Genomic DNA, 21,048 nt, shown 5'->3' with positions numbered 1-21,048 from the left:
GCGAAAGCGGGAAGGAAGGCTGGAGAAGATGGCAAGGAGACGGTAGGGAGGAATTTAAACTGACTTATTTAAGTTGTTGGGGGAAATGAAATGTTCAATTATTAAATTTGTTTGGCGAGTTGTTAAAGAAACAGGATTGGTTAGTCTGTAAGGGCAGGGGCCAGGTTAGCGTTTATTTGTGAGCTTTGGCCCGTCACATTAAAGCGACCTTTTCCACTACAAGCGAGTCTGTGTGTTCTGTCCAGTAAGCCCAAAAGAGACAATGCCCTTGGGGCTAGATGTGTTTCAGGAAGACCTTACGGGAAAATAGAGGGTTCAGAATAAACCGGTGTTCTAAGGTTTCCAGGCAATGTAGTATATGCGGGTTTCTTGTGTTGAAAAATACAGGAGTCCGCGGAATGCCAAGCACAGAGAAAAGTAGACTTTTACGTGAAAGGTATTTCATAGGGGGCTAGGGTGTAACACCTTTGCAGCAGAAAAATGACATAAGCGTGTGATGACCAGAGCCATTTTTTAATTTAAGATGCGCAATTTGGATCACATTTACACTCTGCAAGGATAACATCACTGTGGCATAAGCACATCCAGAACGAAGATAGCCATACGCTCTTCTGAAAGAAAAAATCATTACTATTTAACAAATATATGTAACTCACACAGCCCACTGTGACGTATGATTATGACTGTTTATGTAAACATGTAACCTTAGTGTTCTTACTATATAGTGTTCTTACCATATTGTAACTCACTATGTACTGCCTTTTTAGCGTTGTGATACCTCCGGGTCTGGGCGCCACAAATACAATAAATAAGGGTGCTCAAGTCAAATCAATGATTCTACTCCGAAAGCTTCAGATTAAATTAGAACACAACGGACTTTGTCATCCATTCAGCGTCACTCTCAGAATATAAAACGATTGAGCCTTGAGAAAGACACTGTGGGTTGAAACACGTGTGGGCTGTCATCCATGTGCTTTTCTTCTGTCTTACACTACAAAAGCATCATTAGATAGTTTATTGAGTCAAATAACGGAATAGCATTTCTTTGGAATAATTTGGAATTACGACAAATTGTTTCGATTGATTTAGCGCTCTGGGAACACAGGATTCTTTTGGTGCAACTTTGACATTTAGTAGGTGGTGTCGGGCATGGCCACCTAAAAACCTGTGCCCGAGTAGCAGCCAAGTCACCAACAGATAACATAAGGAGACTGGGCGCGGATAGAGTGGCTGTTGTGCCCTCACTTGTTTTGGTGGCATAAATGGTTTGCCGACGTGTCTTGTTACGCAAACATTTGCCTGGAGCAGATGGAAGGACAGTTGATTTTTCACCATTTCCGGCGTTCCCGAAGCAATGGGGTGTGTCAGTCTGAAAATGCCCCGAAGTCTCACCGCTTACATTTTAATAGTAATACAACATTATTTACTTAAAATGATTATGCAATGTTCAAAAGAGTGAGACGTCCGCCTACGGTTCATTTTTCGCCCAGGTGTGAAATACGTAACCTGAGAAGCGCGCATTGCTCCTTAACAGGGCGTGCCAGCTTACATAAAGCAAACTGCGCGACAAAGGGCGAATTCCTAGAAGTGCACAATAAAATAGGCGGCGCCCGCTGAAGGATTTCAATGACGCGCCCACATTGGCCCTAGAACCCGCATTTAAGGCTTTACCGTGCTGCGAGCGGTGCCGGGCCCCAGCCCACCGCGCACAAGGCGGGCTACTATTCCACCAGAAATGCCCAGTATGCCACGGAATTCTAAAACATTGACAGAGCCACAGGCTTTGCGCCCCATTTAAGCTGTTCTCTTTGTGCGCACCCCTCTTGCCTTGCTGCTGCCGGGCACAGGGTCCTGAACACACAAGTAAAGCAGTGTGTGCAAACGAGCCCCCGGCTTGTCCGCGCATTGCAGAGCATTCAACGGAACGAGCTATGTGCGTTAGTTTTAAAGACGTGCATGTCATCACATAATGTCACCACAAAATAAATAAAACAACGGCAAAACGCCACCAAAAAAAAAAAAGCTGCCAATAAAATAACAACGGCAAGATTCGGTTCTCAGAACGATTTAAATCCGTATATGTCCACTAGCATCCGCACCCCGTTTCAGAAGTTCTGCGCTCCAGCTCCGAATTTCAATGGGAGGTTGCCTGTCGCCCTGAGAGATTGAAGGACTTCTGCATTGGGGGCTGCTTGTGGGGATAACTTTCATTACCCTACTCCATAACACCCTGTGCCCCCCGCCCCCCCCGGCAGAGACTCACACTCCAAAAGTCTCCTGTTACCTGATTAGCTGTGGACCCCGCTCCGAGCCTGCGGCCAGTCTGTCTCTCAGTGGTGGAAGAGTGGAAGTATGTCTACTATTTCTACTGCTGCTGGGAAGCGCCCTATGACAGCCCTGAATGCATTTCACGCCCCTATATTTTCAAGTGACTGCTGTCCGGAAGTGAAATAGTCCGCGAGGCACACGTGCTTTCTTTCGTTCAGAGTCCTCAACATCTTGCTAAAGGCAGTGCCTAGTTCGAGTTACTCTAAAAATGCTGGTTTTAACACTTGCATTCTTGTATTTGCAGTGTTTCATTTCCATTGTAAATCTGAGGACTGGGGACTAAAAGTCCGAGAATGCACAAACAAGACTGCCCTTACTTTCGGCCCCTCCCCCATGTGATGTTGGGTGGGGGCAGGGACTTGAGCCTGACAAGGGATGTAAGCCTGATAGGGCCGTATGGTGCAGCGCGTCGCTGCGCACAGATCGACGCAACCACTCCATAGCTCTCAACCATTTGTGTCCCAAAGGCAGGTGAAATCACCCGATTTTGTTTTTGGCGGGTGAGACGGCCATTGGAATGAATGGGCTTGCAGGAGGCTTGGCGGGTAAGTCAGCACTTTACAAGGCGGGTGACACCTGCCAAAAGCGGGTGAGTTGAGAGCTATGTCACTCGTGCTGCTGCATAAACCCCGACTGGCGTTCCTTACGCCAGTTCCGGTGATACCTTTATTTCCGCTCTTCATGCCCCCCCTTGTCACGTGACCGGGAAACACCCTGGCACGTGACACCACATTCCTACCCAACTTGGAATGCTTTTCACAACGCTTAACAACAACACATCATAACAGGTGTAGTCTATTGTAGTCCCTCAGATTTCATCTGGGCAGGCTCACCTGCTGGTAGATTCCATCTAGCACGTATCCCCAGAGGCAGGACGACAGTTTTGGTCTTTCCCTCAGGTGGTATCGGGGATGGCTTCTCTCCGGATCGTCTGCTAGAGGGCTCTCGGGCCGGACTTCATCTTCTTACCGGTAGGTTGTCCTTGGCAATCGTGGGGCTTCATGAGTTCCGGGTGTCATTTGGCTTTGCGGTCGACAGGGCGATCCGGTGCCTTCCATTGCGGTTCTCGGGCTTTCTTCCCATAGCTCGGGCGGTACTTTCCTGAAGTGTGAAATGTTCCTCGTCACTGTCTCATTTCCCCTGCCTGTCCAGGGTTGGAATTCGAAATTTAGGGACATCTTCTTGGGTGTGGCTTGGCTCTTGACAATGACTGCGTCTCCGGGTGTTAGTTCCCGGTGGCTGGCCCATTGAGCGATACTCTCCTGTTCGTTTAGTGTCGCCCTCCTGGCATCTATGGCTGGGAGGTCTGGTTCAGGCTATCCACCTTGGGTGTATGGGGAGCTCCACCTGTATGGGTACCCCAAACATGAGTGCCGCTTGGCTGATTCCTGTCGAGGAGTGTGGGGTCTGCCTGTGGGTCTTCAGGAAATGATAGACTGCTTTCAGCCAGGAATGTCCCCATTCCTTTGCGATGCGGATGACTTTATTGAGTGACCCCATGAATCGTTTGGCATCGCCATTCGCTTGCGGCCATCCTAGGGTGATCCGCTTATGTCGCACGTTTAGGTCCTGGAAAAATTGGCATAGTTCTTAACTGGTGAAGGGTGGCCCTTTGTCGGTCTTGATTTTTGATGGGATTCCGTGTATTGCGAATATTTTCTCTAATGCTAGAGTCATGGTTTCAGCGTTGGTGGAAGCTACGTGTTCGACTTTGGGATATCTGCTGAATTCGTCGACCAGGACAAGTAGGTAGCCTTCTCCAGCAATGATGCAATAATCAATGCTGACGGCTTCCCACCGCTTGCTGCTTCCCGGGGCGCTGATGATGTGTTCTCGGCTCTCCGGGTGGCTTGGCAGGCTGCGCAGAACCCCACGAGCTCCATCACTCGCTGTTGCATGTTGGGCATCCACATCCTGGATTTTAGGCATGCAGTTGTTTTCACGATGCATTGATGTCCACTGTGGGCTAGTTTGAGAGCTATTTCCTCTAGTGATGCGGGCAACACAATTTGGTGGCCTTTGAGTATTACGCCTCAGGGCTACTGTAAGTCCGTGGTGGATCCCGAACAGTGTTTGAAGTTTCACTTGGGTGGATGTGGTGCGCTGGGCCATGGAGGTAAGGAAGTTCTTCCAATTCCCTGATCGGATTGTGGTGGTGGTGTGGGTTAAGATGGTGTCAGCCTCGGTCTCGTTGGCTATCTCTTGCAGGGTCAGGGCCCGTGGTCGGGGGCAGACTACTACGTGGCACACGTGTTCATCTGTCTCCGTCGCATGGCGTTCCTCCTGATCTGTGGCAGGCCGTGGGTGGCGAGACAGGTAATCGGCTGGGTTGTCCGTCCCCGGTCGGTATTCCACCTCTATGTTGTATGGGTTGAGTTGTAGCATCCACTTTTCGATGCGTGCTGGGGGATGGGGCGCTGAGCCTCCGAATATTGGAATTAGTGGTTTGTGGTGAGATAATACTTTTGCTTGTTTGCCCAACAGGTACACTTTGAAGTGTCTGCTTCCCTACAGGATTGCGAGGGCCTCCTTTTCTATGTGCGAGTAATTTTGTTCAGTTTTGGATAGTGTGTGACTGGCAAAAGCGATGGGGTAGATGTTTCCGTCGTTATCCGTTTGGGTAAGTACAGCCCCTAGGCCGACTGGACTGGCGTCGACTAGGAGTTCTGTTTGTCTCTCATTGTCGAAAAATACCATGGTTGTGGAGGCAGATAGAGTGTCTTTGATTCGTTGGAAGGCTTGTTGGTGAGTAGGCGACCACTCCCACTTTTGGTCCTTTTTCGTTAGTTCGCGGAGGGGACTTGCAATGGTGGCGAGGTCTGGAATGAATCTCGCACAGTACGTTGCCATTCCCATGAAGCTCCTTACTTCTGTGGCGGATTGCAGAGCCTTGGTGTTTTTGATGTTGTTGACTTTAGCAGGATCCGGCGACACCCCTCTTGCGTTGACGATGTATCCAAAGAAACATAGTTCTTCCTTTGCAAATTCACACTTTTCGGCATTTAGGGTCAGTCCGGCTTCTTCTAGCCTGTGTAGGACCGCCGCAAGGCACTTGAGGTGTTCTTTTTCGTTGGGGGTATATACAATGATGTTGTCGCTAATGTTCGTTGTCCTCTCTAGGCCAGTGAGGACTTTCCGGATTTCGTGCTGAAATACCTTGGCGGCTGATGATATTTCAAAGTTTAGCCACTTGTAGTGCCTCAGTCCGAGGTGGGAGGAGAACGTTGTGATGTATCTCGACTCCTTGGCTAGTTTGAGTTGATGGTAGCCAGACCTAAGGTCGAGCTTGCTGAATATTGTTGCTCCTGTTAGGTCGACAATGAGTTCGTCTATTGTTGGTGTAATGTGGCGTTCCCTCCCGATGGCTGCGTTGGGGAGCCTCATGTCAATGCAGATTCGTACGGCATTTGGTTGTTTGGGTTTTTTCGGGACCACCATCAGGGATACCCACGGGGTTGGTCCTGAGGTCTTCTCTATTATGCCAACCTTTTCCAGTTTGTCCAGTTCTTTTTCCACGGCTTCCCTCATGTGGAAAGGTACTCGGCGATGGTGTACAGCTTTCGGCTCGATGGTAGGGTCGATGTGGAGTTTGATTGACCTGCCTCTCAGGCACCCGATGCCTTGGAATACCTTGTGGTGGGGTTCTAGCAGGTCGTCGATTTCCTTATGTTGGATGCTGAATGCAAATTGATGAATTTCAGTTTTCTTCCTCTTAATGGCTAACAGCACCTAAAAGGCGAGAAGGGGGTCAAAGTGGTCATACAGGGTTCTAGTAAAATCCTCTGTACAGTCCAAAGCCTTTGACCGACAGATGATTGTGTTGAAAGCCAAAGTGAACCCGGTGGAGGGAGGCTAACATTCGAAAAGGGTCTGAGCCCGGAAGAGGGGGACCCAGGGTTGTAGAGTTATCACCGAAGATGAAATGGAGAAGAACTTTGGACTTTTCTTTAACCTTGTGTTTAATCTTTTGGAGCCCATCATACCCTCGGAAACGAGGGGCTATTTCTAAGAACTTCTTGTGGATCTGAGCCCGAAAGAGGGGTTACAGGGGTGAAAAGACATCACCCAAGGTACAAGCAGAAAGGAACTTTTGTTTATTATTTTGTTGAAGACATCAGGTCCTCGGAGGCAAGAGACTTTTTAGTAGAAAAAAGACTTAACCTCCGAAGGCCCTGATAAATTGAGGGCAGAACTGTTGGGAAAGCTCGAGCGTGGGCTGTGCACTAGAGTCCTACCTTGTCCCTTGTTCAAAACGTGGGGAAGGGAGACCCGACTACTGCAGCTTGACATTATTTGTAAACACTTCTTCTTTACCTGTGAACCTTATCCCACACTCTTTGTTTGTATTTAGCATAAGGTTTTGCAAGATGTTTTTCCTATTATATGCCCTTTTATTTGACAAGACGCCACGAGGACTGCCTTATTATTATTTGATGGTCGTAGCTTGCTCCCATCTTAGATATAGGCTTAGATTAGGTGTTTTTCCAAACTGCATATACAGTTTAATAAACACCCTTGAACTGTCATCACTTGTGTCTGTCTTTACTGTTGCCACCATGAGTTCCTTACACAATAAACCACACAGCCTATGAACATGACATTTTTTTAGCACATCGAATATCAACACATGACCATCTTAAAGGCCAAAAATAGCCCTTCTCACCATCGAAGGCACTTCCTTGTGAAAAACATATCCCTACCCCATCTTATTCTACCGTAATCAATCTCCTGACCGTAGCTACCTGAAGGGGAGGGTGGGAGGGTGTTCGTCCGGGGCAGCAAAGAGGATGAGTCTTCGCAGCCCCGGACATCTAAGTGGCTCCCTGGGCCCAGAGCCGTTGAGTACCCCGGGGGGGCACAAAGGGGTGACCCTCTATGCTGGCTGTCCTCTAGCGTCCCCTCCAGGGGCTGGCCATCCACTTAGCAGGGCCATCCCCTACTTTGGCCTTCTACCCCAGACCCACAGGCAATATGCACTTACAAAATAGTTCACAGAGACAATTATATTTTTGGAACAAACAGATCACATTTTATTGGAATCAACAAACAAAATGGGGCGTTCCCAGCCTCCTTCATCGCAATGGCCTACAGCAACGTTTAGGTAGCCCTTTTCAATTCCCAGGCTTTCACCAGTATTTTATTGTCCGTGGGTGACACGTGTCACTTCCAGTTTTTGCATAGTGGATGCCTGTATCTGATTGCCAACTGTCAGGCAGCAGCTCCCACGCCCTGGCCTGTAACTAATAAACCCAGGACCACTGCATTCAGTTGACGAGGAGTCTCAACTGTCCTTAAGGGGGTCAGACCAGTCGAGCCCAGAACCTGCCTGTTACGTGGCCATCGCGTACCCCTCATGGCTGGAACTGCAGCAAAAACTCCTCTCCGGCTAGGACTGCCCCGTAACTCCGCCATGCTTTGGGGGTGGCTCCCCCGCTCCCCCCAATGTCCCCACCTACTTCAGATCTTATCTATATTCACCTATACGCTCAATGTCTTCTTACGCACATGCTGCCCATTTTTGAGCTGTGAACACCTCCATGAGGAAAACTTTGTGCCGTATGTAATTCCTGCCTTGAGAGCCTCAGGTATCCGACTGCCAGGTCAGTCACTGCCATACCAAAGGCCACACCAATTTCTGGACAATCTAATCACCATACTTCCTTCCGGGCTCCCTTCAACATTCCTGGAAAATCTTGCATATCCCGTATGAAGCGGAGCCCCAGGCTGTTTAGCAGATTTTGAGGAGTCCCAACTGCCCCTATAGTCAGAAGTGCCCATCCATTATCCCATACTCACTTCCGGGTGGCCCTGTGCCCTCTCCGGCCATTACCGTTCGTTTGTCTGTGTGACCCTTTGACAGTTGCTGTAATATCCTCCCATACCCTATATGCGGCACTGCCCAAGGCCATCCTGCAGATGGCAGGGCTCAATACCACTACCCCTATAAGTAGGTTGCTCCCGGCACCTATCACTTTGGAGTATCATTCCTCCTCCGCAGCTATGCTGATACCGGACCTAACTCCTGGCGTGAGCATATGCTCTCAGTGCATCTAGTCCAGGACACCCGCTGCCACCATACCTTCTTGAACTGCTCCCTTTTCCACGGTGCTTACCGATATTCCTTCCAGAACTTGCATGTCTAGCACCTGACGTCACCTCACTTAAAAAAAAATGTATATACCCCTTTGCCAAAGCAATATGGCCATAGCTCTATACAATTATCATTGCACAACTAAAATTGACATTTCTTATCTACCTGGATAAAAGGAAGGTAGTCAGCCATTCCCATGTTCAAACCTGTGACCTTGAAATCCTCCCTTTATTTTAGCTGTAGTAATGCAACTCACTGAGCTACCTTACCTGGACAAATGGCATGCAATACTCCTGGAACCATATGCAGTCCCACCACTCTGCCGCATTCCTTACCTGACAGTTAAGCATTCTGACTTGTCTGCTCTACGCTGTCCTCCTTCCAGACCCATGCTGTTTATTATTCTAAATATATAATTTATATATCCATATTGTGTTATTATTGTAGTTACATTATTTATACAGTCCCTCTCGCCATAGGGTATTGGTCATGCAGCTATGCTGGTACCTGGGCCTAACTCCTGATGAGAGTGCACGCTCCCAGAGCGTCTGGTCCATATCACCAGCTGCCGTCATTCCATCTTGGAATGCACAACCAATCCTACAGATACGCCTTCAGAACTTGTCTTTCCAATAGGCATGTCTTACCTGGAACAGCAAATACACCCTTCTTTGCTGTGCGCATGGTTTACCTGGACCATGCAGACATCCTAAAACAATGTGCGACCTGCCATTGAAGCATATATTGCTCTGGCCACCTCCCCTTCTAACTGGCAGCTGCATGTTTTTTTGGGTTTTTTTTTCCTTCTCCTCTCCCCTCTTCTTCTTCCAAAGTAAAAATTGCATGCACCTTTTATTCCGATATCCAATAACTCACCATAGTCCCCTGGCACCCGCACCTAACTCCTGGTGTGAGCGATCGCTCCCGCCTCCCAATGTCCCAGAGCTTGTGGTCCATGATACCAGCTGCCACCACACGTTCCTGAACTGCGCCCACTTCTCTCGAGCATACACCATAACTGCGATGCTACCTTTTACATGACCATGCAATGCTCCTTGTACCCATTCTAATACTACCGGGCAAAGGGCTACAGCCTTGGTACTGTGCTCAATTCTCCCTTTCTATGACTGGGCCGTCGCATGATACAAACATATCTACTGCACCATTCTGCCGCTCCATTCTTCGGCGGCATAACCTACAAAATTAGTGATCCATTAGTACAATTAGGCCTTTCCCATCCATGGAACTGCCCGCTTAAAAAAATTCACCTGCATCTCATTTGTACTTCTCACTGCGTTTACTCTTTCACCTGCCCGAGAGGCAGCCTGAACCCAGAACCTTGCTGTTGGTAGACCCATGCTCTACCTGCTGGGCTATTGGGATCCCCAAAAGTGACTAGGCATTGAAATCGGGTCCTGCTGATGACACATATTGCACTGTGTTATTTCATTGGTGAAATCAATACACTATCTCACATGTCCCCACTGATACTGATATCAATTAATGTATCTTTTGTGACATGCTTTGGCATTGAAACTGTGTTGCTCTGCGTTGTCCTGCTTCCAAGACAAACTGGTTGCCAGAGGGCTTAAATGCATCCCGTGAACTTTGTGCGACTTTAGCAGGGGCTCAGCATACCTAATTTTTACAAATGTGTCCATTTGTTGGGAGGTATAATAATAATCATAGCGACATTAATAATAAACAACTAGATCATGGCCAGCTAACTAGAGCTTAACACAAAGTAAATTGTGTCTTCTTAAGTGGGGAGCATTCTCATTACCCCAGTCGACGATAGACCCTTTGGAGAGAGAAGTCTTGGTAAGCATGCAGTGATTTTATTCACTATATCTGACCGGCTTGTTGCTCACAGGTGCTTCATTCTCTGAGTTACCTTACTAGTGTTCAGTATCAGCACCTTGGCCCTGGATCCCTACATCTCACTGCCAGCCCTCTTGGAACTTAGCAGGAGCCCCAGCCCAGGACACACCAAGTGAAAGGGGACGAGTCTTCGCAGCCCCAGAAATGTAAGCGTCCCCCTACGCCCAGAGCCAGTTCTGGCCGGCCCAGGGCAATGCCCTTTCCGCCTCCCTCGGTAGAGACAAGGTAATGAGTACCCATGGAGGTGGGGGGTGGGCGGGGCGGTTCACTATGCTGACTGTCTTCTAGCAGCCCATCCATGGGCTGGCCATCCACTTATGATAACTTGACAGCTGTGAGGAATTCGACCACCCGCAAGGTGGGTGTGGGCTTGCTTGGGCTTTTTATGATTGGTTATTTATCACATGCTTAATACCCTGAGGTTTCCAAGCGCAGACCCAGGGATCGAACCTGTGTTGCTCTGCGTCGTCTTGCTTCCAAGGGAAGCGCGTTGCCCCAGCGCTATCCTCCCGAGACTTCTGACATTTTTAATTAAATGGAAAATGGTAGACCGACATCAGGAAAAGGCGTGAGGCTAATCCATGCACATTTCCCTATGCTCCCACCACAACAAACGCATTGAAATGTGTACTGCGGGCGGGACACTATCGACTCGCACCTTCACCGCTGTCAGGTGACACCCACTTCATGCTTGTAATAAATGCGGAGGTATTCCCTCCACAGAGTACAGATGCCTGTGACTCTACTCGTGTGTAGTGTCCTTATTGACGATGCCCCGCCATTGATGATCCGTGGGCACAGGGCCCCTAACAACTGGCAATAGGGAGTGGGCAGGGGCATCCCTTGCCACAAACCCGCGTAGCAGTGCCCTCAGGCAGCCACTTCGGCAAGCGCGCCCTAACTCGATGTTGTTGCGGCAAGGCCGCAACGGTATCCCAGAGACTCTGGCACGATGGTGCAGACCTCAAGAGGAACTTGGCAGGCAGTGTGGGGGTGTGGTGGTGATCGCAGGTGTGCAGCTCCTCCCTGCTACTGGTCCCTGTGACCCCGCTCCCAGCAGGAGGCCCCATGAAGGGGTGCTCATGCTGCTACAGAGCTGTGGTTTTCCAGTCAGCAGGGCAGTGCGTCAGCCTGCTGCTGAGTGCATAAAGAAACTAAGAAACTGAAAGAAGTAAAGTAGCAGACATGCCAACATTCTGAAGCCCCTGAGAGTGAGATTTCAGCACTGAAATCGGGAGAATGCGTTTTCCCCATAGGAATGCATTGGAGAAATTGTTATTTTAGGCAGCAGACAGTAAAAAATAGAACTGTTTTTAATGAAAAAATCGGGAGTCTTCCGCCTAAATCGGGAGGGTTGGCATGTATGAAGTAGGAAGGAGGTGTGTGTGGGCCCGGCTCCTCAGTCCCTAGCTAGTGGCCCCAGGTTGGGGTGCTTGTGCAGCCTGTGGATGGCGTCAGTCCTGGTGTGGGCGGAGGAGCAAGATCCCTGAGCCAGGTGGTCCCACGAGGTGCTCAATTGGCAGCCATCATGGTGGATGTGGATTTCGAGGATGAGGGGGTACCATCAGTGGCCTCAAGTACCCCACTGTGCGCAGACCAAGTGGGCTAGCTTTGAAACACCTGAAGACTCAGTACTTGGTAGACACGAGATACGAGTGAACTACAGCCCCCAGAAGGCTTGTAGTCCTCCTGCAGTACTTGTTTCGTCCACAGGCGCGAACGCGCCGGCGCAAACAAGACCAGCGAGTCTGTGCGGGTCCGTGCGTGTTCGTGCAGCTCGGCAGCTTACTCTTCTTCAAACGGTTGTTGGAGCAGGTATAGCTTCTCCCTTTTAGTATTCTTTTCTATACAGGGGATACTATGGCTCAGTCCAAGGGGACTCTCAGTATAGTGGAAAATGTCCACCCTACCTGTAATGATATTCCAAATAAACACAACCAAAATAATATCGTTAATATTATGAGAAATGCTAATGTACACACCGATTTAACTATTACCTTGCTTAATACTGGCTTATTGCCTAAACTGGGGGTCTATGGAACCAAAAGGAAGCGTGAAAGGGGAGCTGTGCTGGAAGGCTGCCCCTTTTTAGGAACTCCCTTTAAAGCAACCACTGAGTTTCTAGACAAAGAGAAACCCAGCATGCAAGTGTTTGATCCTATGCGCAAGGATATTTTGTATCCGAGTGGTCACGTGTATGATGAAGCACGTGTTCAAAGGTTTCCGATTGGAATCCTTGCAAACCAGCGAACAATAAGACTTGTTAACTCATGATACAAAAAAGGTAGCAGGCGCCCCTCTCTAGAAAGCACATGGCATGATAACCTTTTCCGTGTTTTATTCCCACTTTGAGAGTCTGCAGCCATCACTTTTAGCTAACTTTACCTTTCACAAAGGAGGAACATCTATTTGCATATCAGTCTTTGTACCGCTCACAAGGGGAGTCCAGCACCGAAATGCCAGGCAAACCTCTTTTGAACAAGAGTACCAGAAACCTGGTATGCAAGTGTTTCATCCTACGCTCCAAGGATATTTTGTATCGGAGTGGTCGTGTGCATGGTGAAGCACGTTTTCGAAGGTCTCGGATGGGAATCCTTGCAAACCAGCAAAAAATAAGACTTGTTAACTCATGAATTAGTAGAGTGAATACTTTGTTACTGAGTGGTCGCAAACAAATGAAAGCATGTTTTTGAAAGTCTCCGAACGCTGGGCATATTTAAAGACTAATTACAAAGACAGATTACAACACAAAATGAATTGAAAAGGGCAACAAAGTAACTTATTTTAAAGCCTTTAAACATTATTGAATGCCGAACGGAAAACAATATTTAAACAATAACTCTGCACAATTTTGTATACGGCACTGAAGGAAAACCAGTACTTAAGAAGAAGATACAAGAAATGAAGCTTTTTCCATAGAATTAAATACACTGCATGCCAATTCATAAAGTGAATGAAACTTACATTGCAAGCAACTTTCATATATATTATTTTTACAGAACAATTAAGTGTTAATGCCAAGAAACCAATGAATGATATGATATGATATGCTAAGTCAATTATAACGTGCCTGTACACAAGTGTTTCTAGGCACGACAAGACAAGGGTGGAGGACAAAAGGAGGACAAAACAACAATCTTACTAGGCCTTGTGTCATTCAGATCGTACAAGTGGGGGGGGAAAGTGAGAGGTGCTGGGGATTAAGGGGGGAGGGGAGAGTGAAAAATAACTAGTAAGTGCAGCTGGGAGGTGGCTCATAAGTGCAGAGAGTCAGGGGACTGTAGGGTTGCAGATACAGTCCCTTAAATGGTTGGGAGGGCCGGGGGCAGTGCAAGGGAAACCAGTCATGGAGGAGCCTGGTCCCATACATTCAGTGGGTGCCCAGGTAACCAGTATGTGCAGTAGACAGGGACATCAGCAAGGGAGAGGGAAGCAGAAGCGAAAAGGAAGGTCTTGAGTTGCTTCCAGAACCTTAGGTGGTTCTGCTCAAGTTTGAGAGAGGCAGGGAGGCTGTTCCAGAGGGATGCCCCAGCCGAGGACAGAGATCTCCCCCCACTCTCTGCCTAGGGAAGCGTCTGACCCTCCGAGAGTTGGAGGTGGATGAGCAGAGGGCTCCAGAAGGAAGAGGCTTAGGAAGAGAACGTTGGATGTAGTGTGGTCCCTGGCCTCAGAAAGCCTTGTGCACGATGCAGAGGGTCTTGAACTTGACCCTCGCAGCCACAGGAAGCCAGTAGAGAGATTTCAGGGCTGGAGAGATACGATCCCTGGGCTTGAGGCCAAGGACAAGTCTTGCAGTCCTGTTCTGGATAAGTTATAGAGGGTGAAGAGTAGAGGCAGGCAGATTTAGAAAGAGGCTGGTGCAGTAGTCCAGGCTAGAGACGACCAGAGCTCTGGATACAGTGAGCTTCTGGGGGAAAGTGAGAAAAGGAAGAATACCTCTGAGGAGGTCCAGCTGATAGTGTGACTTCTTGGGGATGTCAGAGATGTGAGGGGAGAAGGAGAGAGTGGAGTCAAAGATGACCCCAAGGTTCTTAGCCTCACTGGAGGGATCAGGTAGAGGGCCCAGGGTGGGCGGCCAGAGCGAGATTGGGAAGGTGGGCGCAGGAGTCCCAATGAGTTAGGATCTCAGTCTTATTGGCATTCTGGCAGAGATTGTTGGAGGCACACCATTCCTGAATTGCAGACAGTCTGGTATGGGAGAAGGAGCAGTAGAGGCTGAGGGGAGCCTGAAGGAGAGCTAGGTGTCATCGGCATAACACTGAAAGTAACAGCAGAAGGTAGCGATGCAGTGCGCAAAGGTGCCAGGTAGTGGTTAAATAGCCAGGGAGAGAGGTTAGACCCCTGGGGAACACCACACGTAGAGAGCGAGAGAGATAGAAGAGGAGAAATACCCAAGTTGGACCTGGGAGGGTCGATCAGTGTGAAAGGAGGTCAACCAGGAAAGGGCCTGACCAGAGATACCCAGGTTGTCTCAGAGACAATTGAGCAGGGTGGCATGGTTGACTGAGTCAAAAGCAGAGGATAGATCAAATCGAATGAGGACAGAAGGAAGGTTAGAGTCAAGATTGGAGAGCAAGTGTTCACAGGTGTTCAGGAGAGCAGCTTCTGTGCTTCTGGCTGCTCTGAAGCCAGACTGGTGGTCATGGAGACAACCAACAGATTCAGTATGTAGATTAAGCTGGGCGATGGGCAGCTTTTCCAGGATTTTGCCCAGGAAAGAACTGATGGAGATCGGGCGATAGTTTGCTGGAGAGGAAGGATCGGCAGAAGGCTTCTTAAGAACAGGGTGCACAAGCGAGTGCTTAAGGGAGAGGGAAAAGTTTCAGTGGCAAAAGAGTGATTGCAGAAATCGGCCATGTCTCGAGCAAGGGTGTCAATGTGGTCCTTAATGGTTCTGGAGGAGCAAGTGAATACCTGCTTTGATGAGACTTTCATAGTTCGGACTTGTCTAGTAACATCGTCAGGAGTAAACAGGGGAAGGAGGAGAAAGGAAGAGAAGAGACAGCTGGAGAGGGGCCTGGAATAGCAGTGGTAGAGGAAGAGGAGGTAGAGGAAGAGAGAATGGACAGGATTTCCTGAGTTTTAGTGGTGAAATGAGATGCCAAGGCCGTGCAAAGCGCCTGGGAGGGAACATGAGAGGTAGAGACTTCAGCAGGATTGGCCAGCTCCTTGCAGATTTGGAAAAGTTCGGCTGAGTTTTTAGGGCCCGCCGAGCCACGGGCATTGATGTGGGCTCTCTTCTTAGAAAGGACAGAGAGTATGTACTGCCTTGGGAGCAGGCAGCAGGCCAGTTTGTCACAGGATGTGCTTGATGCCCTTCACTTCCTCTCTGCCACCCTTCACTTGCGCTTAAGGGTTGCGAGGTCAGAACCGTACCAAGAGGTGCACTTGGATGCAAGCTTCAAATGGATAACCTGGATATCACCGATCCGGCCCTGGCTTGGCTGACCTCCTTCCTCTCTGATCAACCCTCCCAGGGCCAACTTGGGTCCTTCCTCTCCTCTATCTCTATCTCTACCTGGGGTGTTCCCATGGGGTATAACCTCTCTCCCTGGTTGTTCCACCAATACCTGGCACTTCTTGCCCACTGTATTGCCGCTCTCTGCCCCAACTTTCAGTGCTATGCGGATGACACTCAACTCATTTTCAGGCTCCCTTCTGCCACCTCCTCTCCTTCTCTCATCTCTGACTGTCTGTTCGCCATCCAGGAATGGTGTGCCGCCAGTGATCTCTGCCTTAATGCCAATAAGACCGAGATTCTCCTCATTGGCACACCTGCTCCCTCCTTTTCTGTCGCTCTCTGGCTGGCCTCTCTTGGCCCTCTTCCTGCTCCCACCTGTGAGGCTAAAAACCATGGGGTCATCTTCGACTTCACCCTTTCCTTCTTTCCTCATATCTCTGATGTCTCTAAGAAGTCACACTATACCAGCTGCACCTCCTCATAGGTATTCTTCCTTTGCTCTCCTTCCCCCAGAAGCTGACAGTCTCCAGAGCTATGGTTCTCTCTATGCTGGACTACTGCAACAGCCTCTTTCAAAATCTTCCTGCTCTACTCTCCGACCCTCTGAAACTCATTCAAAACGGTACTGAGAGACTTGGCCTTGGCCTCAAGCCCAGGGATTGTATCTCTCCAGGACTGAAATCTTTGCACTGGCTCCCAGTGGTGGTGAGGATTAAGTTCAAAATCCTCTGCCTTGTCCACAAGGCCTTCCGGGGCCTTGGGCCCCAATACCTTCAACTCTCTCTTCCTAAATATTTTCCTTCTCAACCTCTTTGCTAATCCGCCTCTAACTCCCTCAGGGTTATCGCTTTTCCAAGCAGCGAGTTGATGGTAGATCTATTTCTTCTGTTGGGGCCACCCTCTGGAACAGCCTACCTGCCTCACTGAAGCTTGAGGAGAACCATCCCTGGTTCCGAAAGCACCTAAAGACCATCCTCTTAGCTTCTGCTTTCTCTCCTCCTCTCCCATGCTGATCTCCTGGCTGAATCTGAAACTGCACTGTTTACCTGGCTACCCTCTGATCTTGGGCCCCGGCCCCCCTGCCAGTTGCACACCTGCACTGCCCACCCTGGCAACCCTTGCACCCAGGGACTGTTTCTGTATCCCTACAGCCCCTACTAGCACCTGACACCTGATGTTTGCACTTACCCCTGCACTTGCCACCAGCTGGTCACACTTGTATTATTATTTATTGTCTTATTTATTTTACTGTTATCCTATGTACTGCACTGCCCCCTCTCCTGTCCCCCCACACTTTTCCCCTTCCCCCCTGCATGATCTCAATGTCACCTGGCCTAGTAGGATCGCTGTCTCTGTCTTCCCTCTTTTTTTCCCCTCCCTTGCCTCATCGCGCCTTGAAACCCTTGTGTATAGGCGAGTTATAAATGTCATATCATATTGTATCCTCATGACAGGGATAAGGACATAAAGAGTGTTATAGATAGAGAGATGAAGGTTGGAAAGGGCTGTGTCTTTCTCTCCTCCTCCTACACCTTTGGCTGACTCACACTCTGACACACGTTTCATGGGCCGGATGACCGAGAAGGTGTGTGGCAGTGCTTAGGACGGCTTGGCCTGAGGGGCTGAGAGCGATAGGTGAGAGGAGAGAAGAAAGTGGTCGGTCCAAGAGAGAGGAGTGGTGAGGGGGTTGGGGAGGGTGAGGCCTGAGGAGATCAGAACATCCAGGGTATGCCCTGCAGTGTGAGTTGGGCCAGAGGGTAGAATAGAGAGATAGAAAGAAAGAGAGTCACAGAGGTCGCAAAAGAGCCCAGAGGAGGGGCTAGTAGAATCCATGTGGATGTTTAGGTCTCTGAGGAGGAGAAGTTGAGAGGTAGAGGCAAGGAAGGAGGAGGAGAGGTTAGCCCACTTGGAGAAGAAGAGGGAGACCTGTCCAGGCTGCCTGTAGCTGGTGGCCACAGTGAGAGAGAGGCCAGGCGAGATAGAGAGCCTGCAGACCAGGCATTCAGAGGTGGAGTAGGCCTGCGTAGGAATGACAGAAGCAAGGATCCACTCCGGGAAGATCAGGGCTACTCCCTCTCTAGGACGGTTGGTTCTGGGTTTGGAGAGGATATTGTAGCCATCAGGGAGGAGAGTGTAAAAACTGGTGACAGAGCTGGTTGTGAACCAAGTCTCGTGAGACCGAGCACATCCAAATCAAACACTTACAGGAGATATCAGATGTACCAGGAGTGTTGGCGACGTGGAACAGATTGCCACCTTTGAAAGACCTCAGTGGAGGGGTACAGGCATGACATACGCCTTGCGGAAGTGTTAGAGGTGTCAGGGAATGGGCAGAGGAGGAAGAGGAAGGTGGAAGGGTAGTCAGAGAGGAAAAACAGAGTGCCGGAGAGGTGGCAGAAGGAGGAGAAGCAGAGTAGTCAGAGAAACAGTAGATGGTGCCAGAGAGGTGGCGGAGGAAGGAGGCAGCAGAGTTGCCAAAGAAGCAGCAGAGAGTGCCAGAGAGGCAGTGAGGAAGGAGGCGGCAGAGGAGCCAGAGAGGGGTGGGAGTAGCAGGAGGAGAAAGGAAGTTGATAAGATGCGGGCAGCGTCTATCGAAAAGGAGGAGATTGGCCTGAGGGCCCTGGACCAAGACGGTACCATTTAAGTAGACATTAATTATGGTTTTGGAAGAGTGGATCAGGGCCAGGAGGGACTCCCACCAGGTAACACCATTAATCGGAGAGGAGGAAAAAGGAGAGAGAACAGAGACCATATGTGGGGTTCATAGGTCTGGAGAGGGAACGGCAAAGAGGATGTCAGTGAAGGTCTGTCTGGAGGAAGCACTGGTGTAGGTATCAGTGATAGAGAGGCCTGGGTTGGAGACCAGGATGTCCCTCTTGAGCTTCCTCCTACCAGACTTAGTGAGAGGATTAGGATAGTCGATAGAATAGCATTTAGAGAAGATAGAGGAGACAGAGAGCACCATAAAGGGTGTGGGTGGAGAGTAAGGGGGTGGCAGCCCAAGCAGGAAGGGTCACACGCTAGAGGAGGGGGTCAACACAAAGAGGGGCAGTGTCAGAATGCACCAAAGTATCAACCGAAAAGGATACAATATTCAAAAGGATACAGGAGGTAGGGTCTTCCGGATCCCTGTTCACCCGACTTGATAGTCGTGAAGTCAACAAAGACCTTCCAAATGATACAACCCTCTGGCTGATAAAACAGGCAGAGCGATGGATCACTGGAAAGGGCGTGGGTAAGGTATAGTAATCCAGCCTAGGACAAATTAAAGTATCATGAATAACTGCTCCAACCTGAGTATGATGAGTTAGATAATGACAGGAATGATCACACTGACCTGTATCTCTGGGTAGAACAATCCAGAAGTCTCTTGATGGATTTGAAATGAAGAACAAAACGACAGGGAAGGGAAAATTAGTAAGGGAGACTTATCCCGGACGGAACGAGGCTCACGCTAGATACGGGTTGAATTCACCACAGGATAGCGTCCAAAGTTCAGTTCAAAGTCACTTCCAATAATCCTTGAAAGGCTTCCTTCCCACTTAGGGATCAATCCTTCTGTTAATTCCACAGATGCAGGAGTTAGAAGAAAATAGTGTTTGAAGACAACGTGAGCGTGTGGATTTACACGCGGGCAGGAATCGCGCAGCCTGGGCCAGCCGCGTGTGAAGACAACGTGCGCGTGTGGATTTACACGCGGGCAGGGTTCGCGCAGCCTTGGCCAGCCGCACTTGAAGACGAAGAGCGCGTGTGGATTTTACACGCGGGCAGGATTCACGCAGCCTGGGCCAGCCGCACTTGAAGACGAAGAGCGCGTGTGGATGTTACACGCGGGCAGGATTTACGCAGCCTTGGCCAGCCGCGTATGAAGACAAAGAGCGCGTGTGGACTTTACACGCGGGCAGGATTCACGCAGCCTGGGCCGGCCGCACTTGAAGACGAAGAGCGCGTGTGGATGTTACACGCGGGCAGGATTTACGCAGCCTTGGCCAGCCGCGTATGAAGACAAAGAGCGCGTGTGGACTTTACACGCGGGCAGGATTCACGCAGCCTGGGCCGGCCGCACTTGAAGACGAAGAGCGCGTGTGGATGTTACACGCGGGCAGGATTTACGCAGCCTTGGCCAGCCGCGTATGAAGACAAAGAGCGCGTGTGGATTTTACACGCGGGCAGGATTCACGCAGCCTGGGCCGGCCGTACTTGCAGACGAAGAGCGCGTGTGGAATAGCACGCGAAGGGATAGCTCCAGGAATCAGCGTGTGGCGGAACACACGCTATCGAAGGCCCAAAAGTAGCTGTAGGAATATACCAGGATGTAGATCAGAGGTTCAGCTACACGACGCCAATAGAGACGATCAGAAGCAGCGAGTGAAGTTTCTACGCTGCTTAAATACGTGATACCGTAGTTCACGTGACGAAGCAAAGTCACGTGAAGTTAGCGACGTGAAAAGTGTAAACGTCGTTTTCCCGGTAACGTATCGAATAGCCTCCATTTGGAGTAGAACGGTCTAGCTGTTCTACGAGCGTAGCGTCCAGCATGCATGACAGGCAGCAAGAAGTACCACACAGAACAAGAACACTAGGGCCTTGCGAGGTCCTAGCGTGAGTGGAGAGAACTGTGCACACAGCAAAAATACACTACAATGGAACTCAAGGCATGAGAAGGCAAGTACAGTACAGAATACACAGCTGGTGGTCAAAAGGTGCCTAGAGAGGAAGAAGAGAAATGCAAGCAATGCAGCGCAGCACGTAAACAATACGTGGGGGGGTCAACACACACAATACATAGTAACCCAACAAAGCAAAACACTGGTAGTCCAAGGAAACCTGGAAGTAAGAGGAATGCCGGCAATGCAATGGAAAGACAATACAGTAGTGAAATGCAAAACAGTGGACTGAACAGTGCAATGGGCACAGGATGAAGGGCGTAGGATGCGAATAATGAACTATGAAGTAAATGCAACTTTAGCAAGGCCAGCAAACCCAATGTGCATTATTACCCAAAGTGAATTGAACTTTGGGAAGTGATACATCACTGACATTGGGCCTCATTACGACCCTGGCGGAGTGGGTTTACGCCAGCGGTATTCGCGGCGGACCCGTCCGCCCTACTACGAGTTCCCGTAGCGCCATGGAGCGTTTTCCGCCTGGTTTTTCCGGGCGGAGAAATCCATGGCGCTACGGGACCTTGTTGTTAATTACGCCACCGTATTTTACGGTGGCGTAATTAACGCCTTCCCCACTCCCATTATACCCTATGGTGCAAAAATGGGAATGGGGAAGGGTA

The 21,048-nt window shown here is 49.6% G+C and overlaps 2 protein-coding genes across 2 annotated transcripts in view; one reads left to right on the top strand and one right to left on the bottom strand.

Moving 5' to 3' along the window:
- TSPO (translocator protein) overlaps positions 1–2,404 on the bottom strand; it is a 108,264-nt gene extending 105,860 nt beyond the window's left edge. The window contains exon 1 of the mRNA XM_069628125.1: positions 2,285–2,404. The gene's annotated coding sequence lies outside the window, so the exon portion shown is untranslated. The remainder of the gene's footprint in view (positions 1–2,284) is intronic.
- Positions 2,405–2,800: 396 nt separating this feature from the next.
- Positions 2,801–21,048, top strand: part of MCAT (malonyl-CoA-acyl carrier protein transacylase) — a 219,035-nt gene continuing 200,787 nt past the window's right edge. The window contains exon 1 of the mRNA XM_069628124.1: positions 2,801–2,873. Coding sequence (XP_069484225.1) covers positions 2,850–2,873 — 24 coding nt within the window. The 5' untranslated portion in view covers positions 2,801–2,849. The remainder of the gene's footprint in view (positions 2,874–21,048) is intronic.

Source organism: Ambystoma mexicanum, chromosome 12 (genome assembly GCF_040938575.1).
Source record: "Ambystoma mexicanum isolate Mex_15411 chromosome 12, UKY_AmexF1_1, whole genome shotgun sequence".
NCBI classification, from domain to species: domain Eukaryota; kingdom Metazoa; phylum Chordata; class Amphibia; order Caudata; family Ambystomatidae; genus Ambystoma; species Ambystoma mexicanum.
Note: the sequence above shows the minus strand (reverse complement) of the source record. Positions and strands in the feature narration are given on the sequence as shown.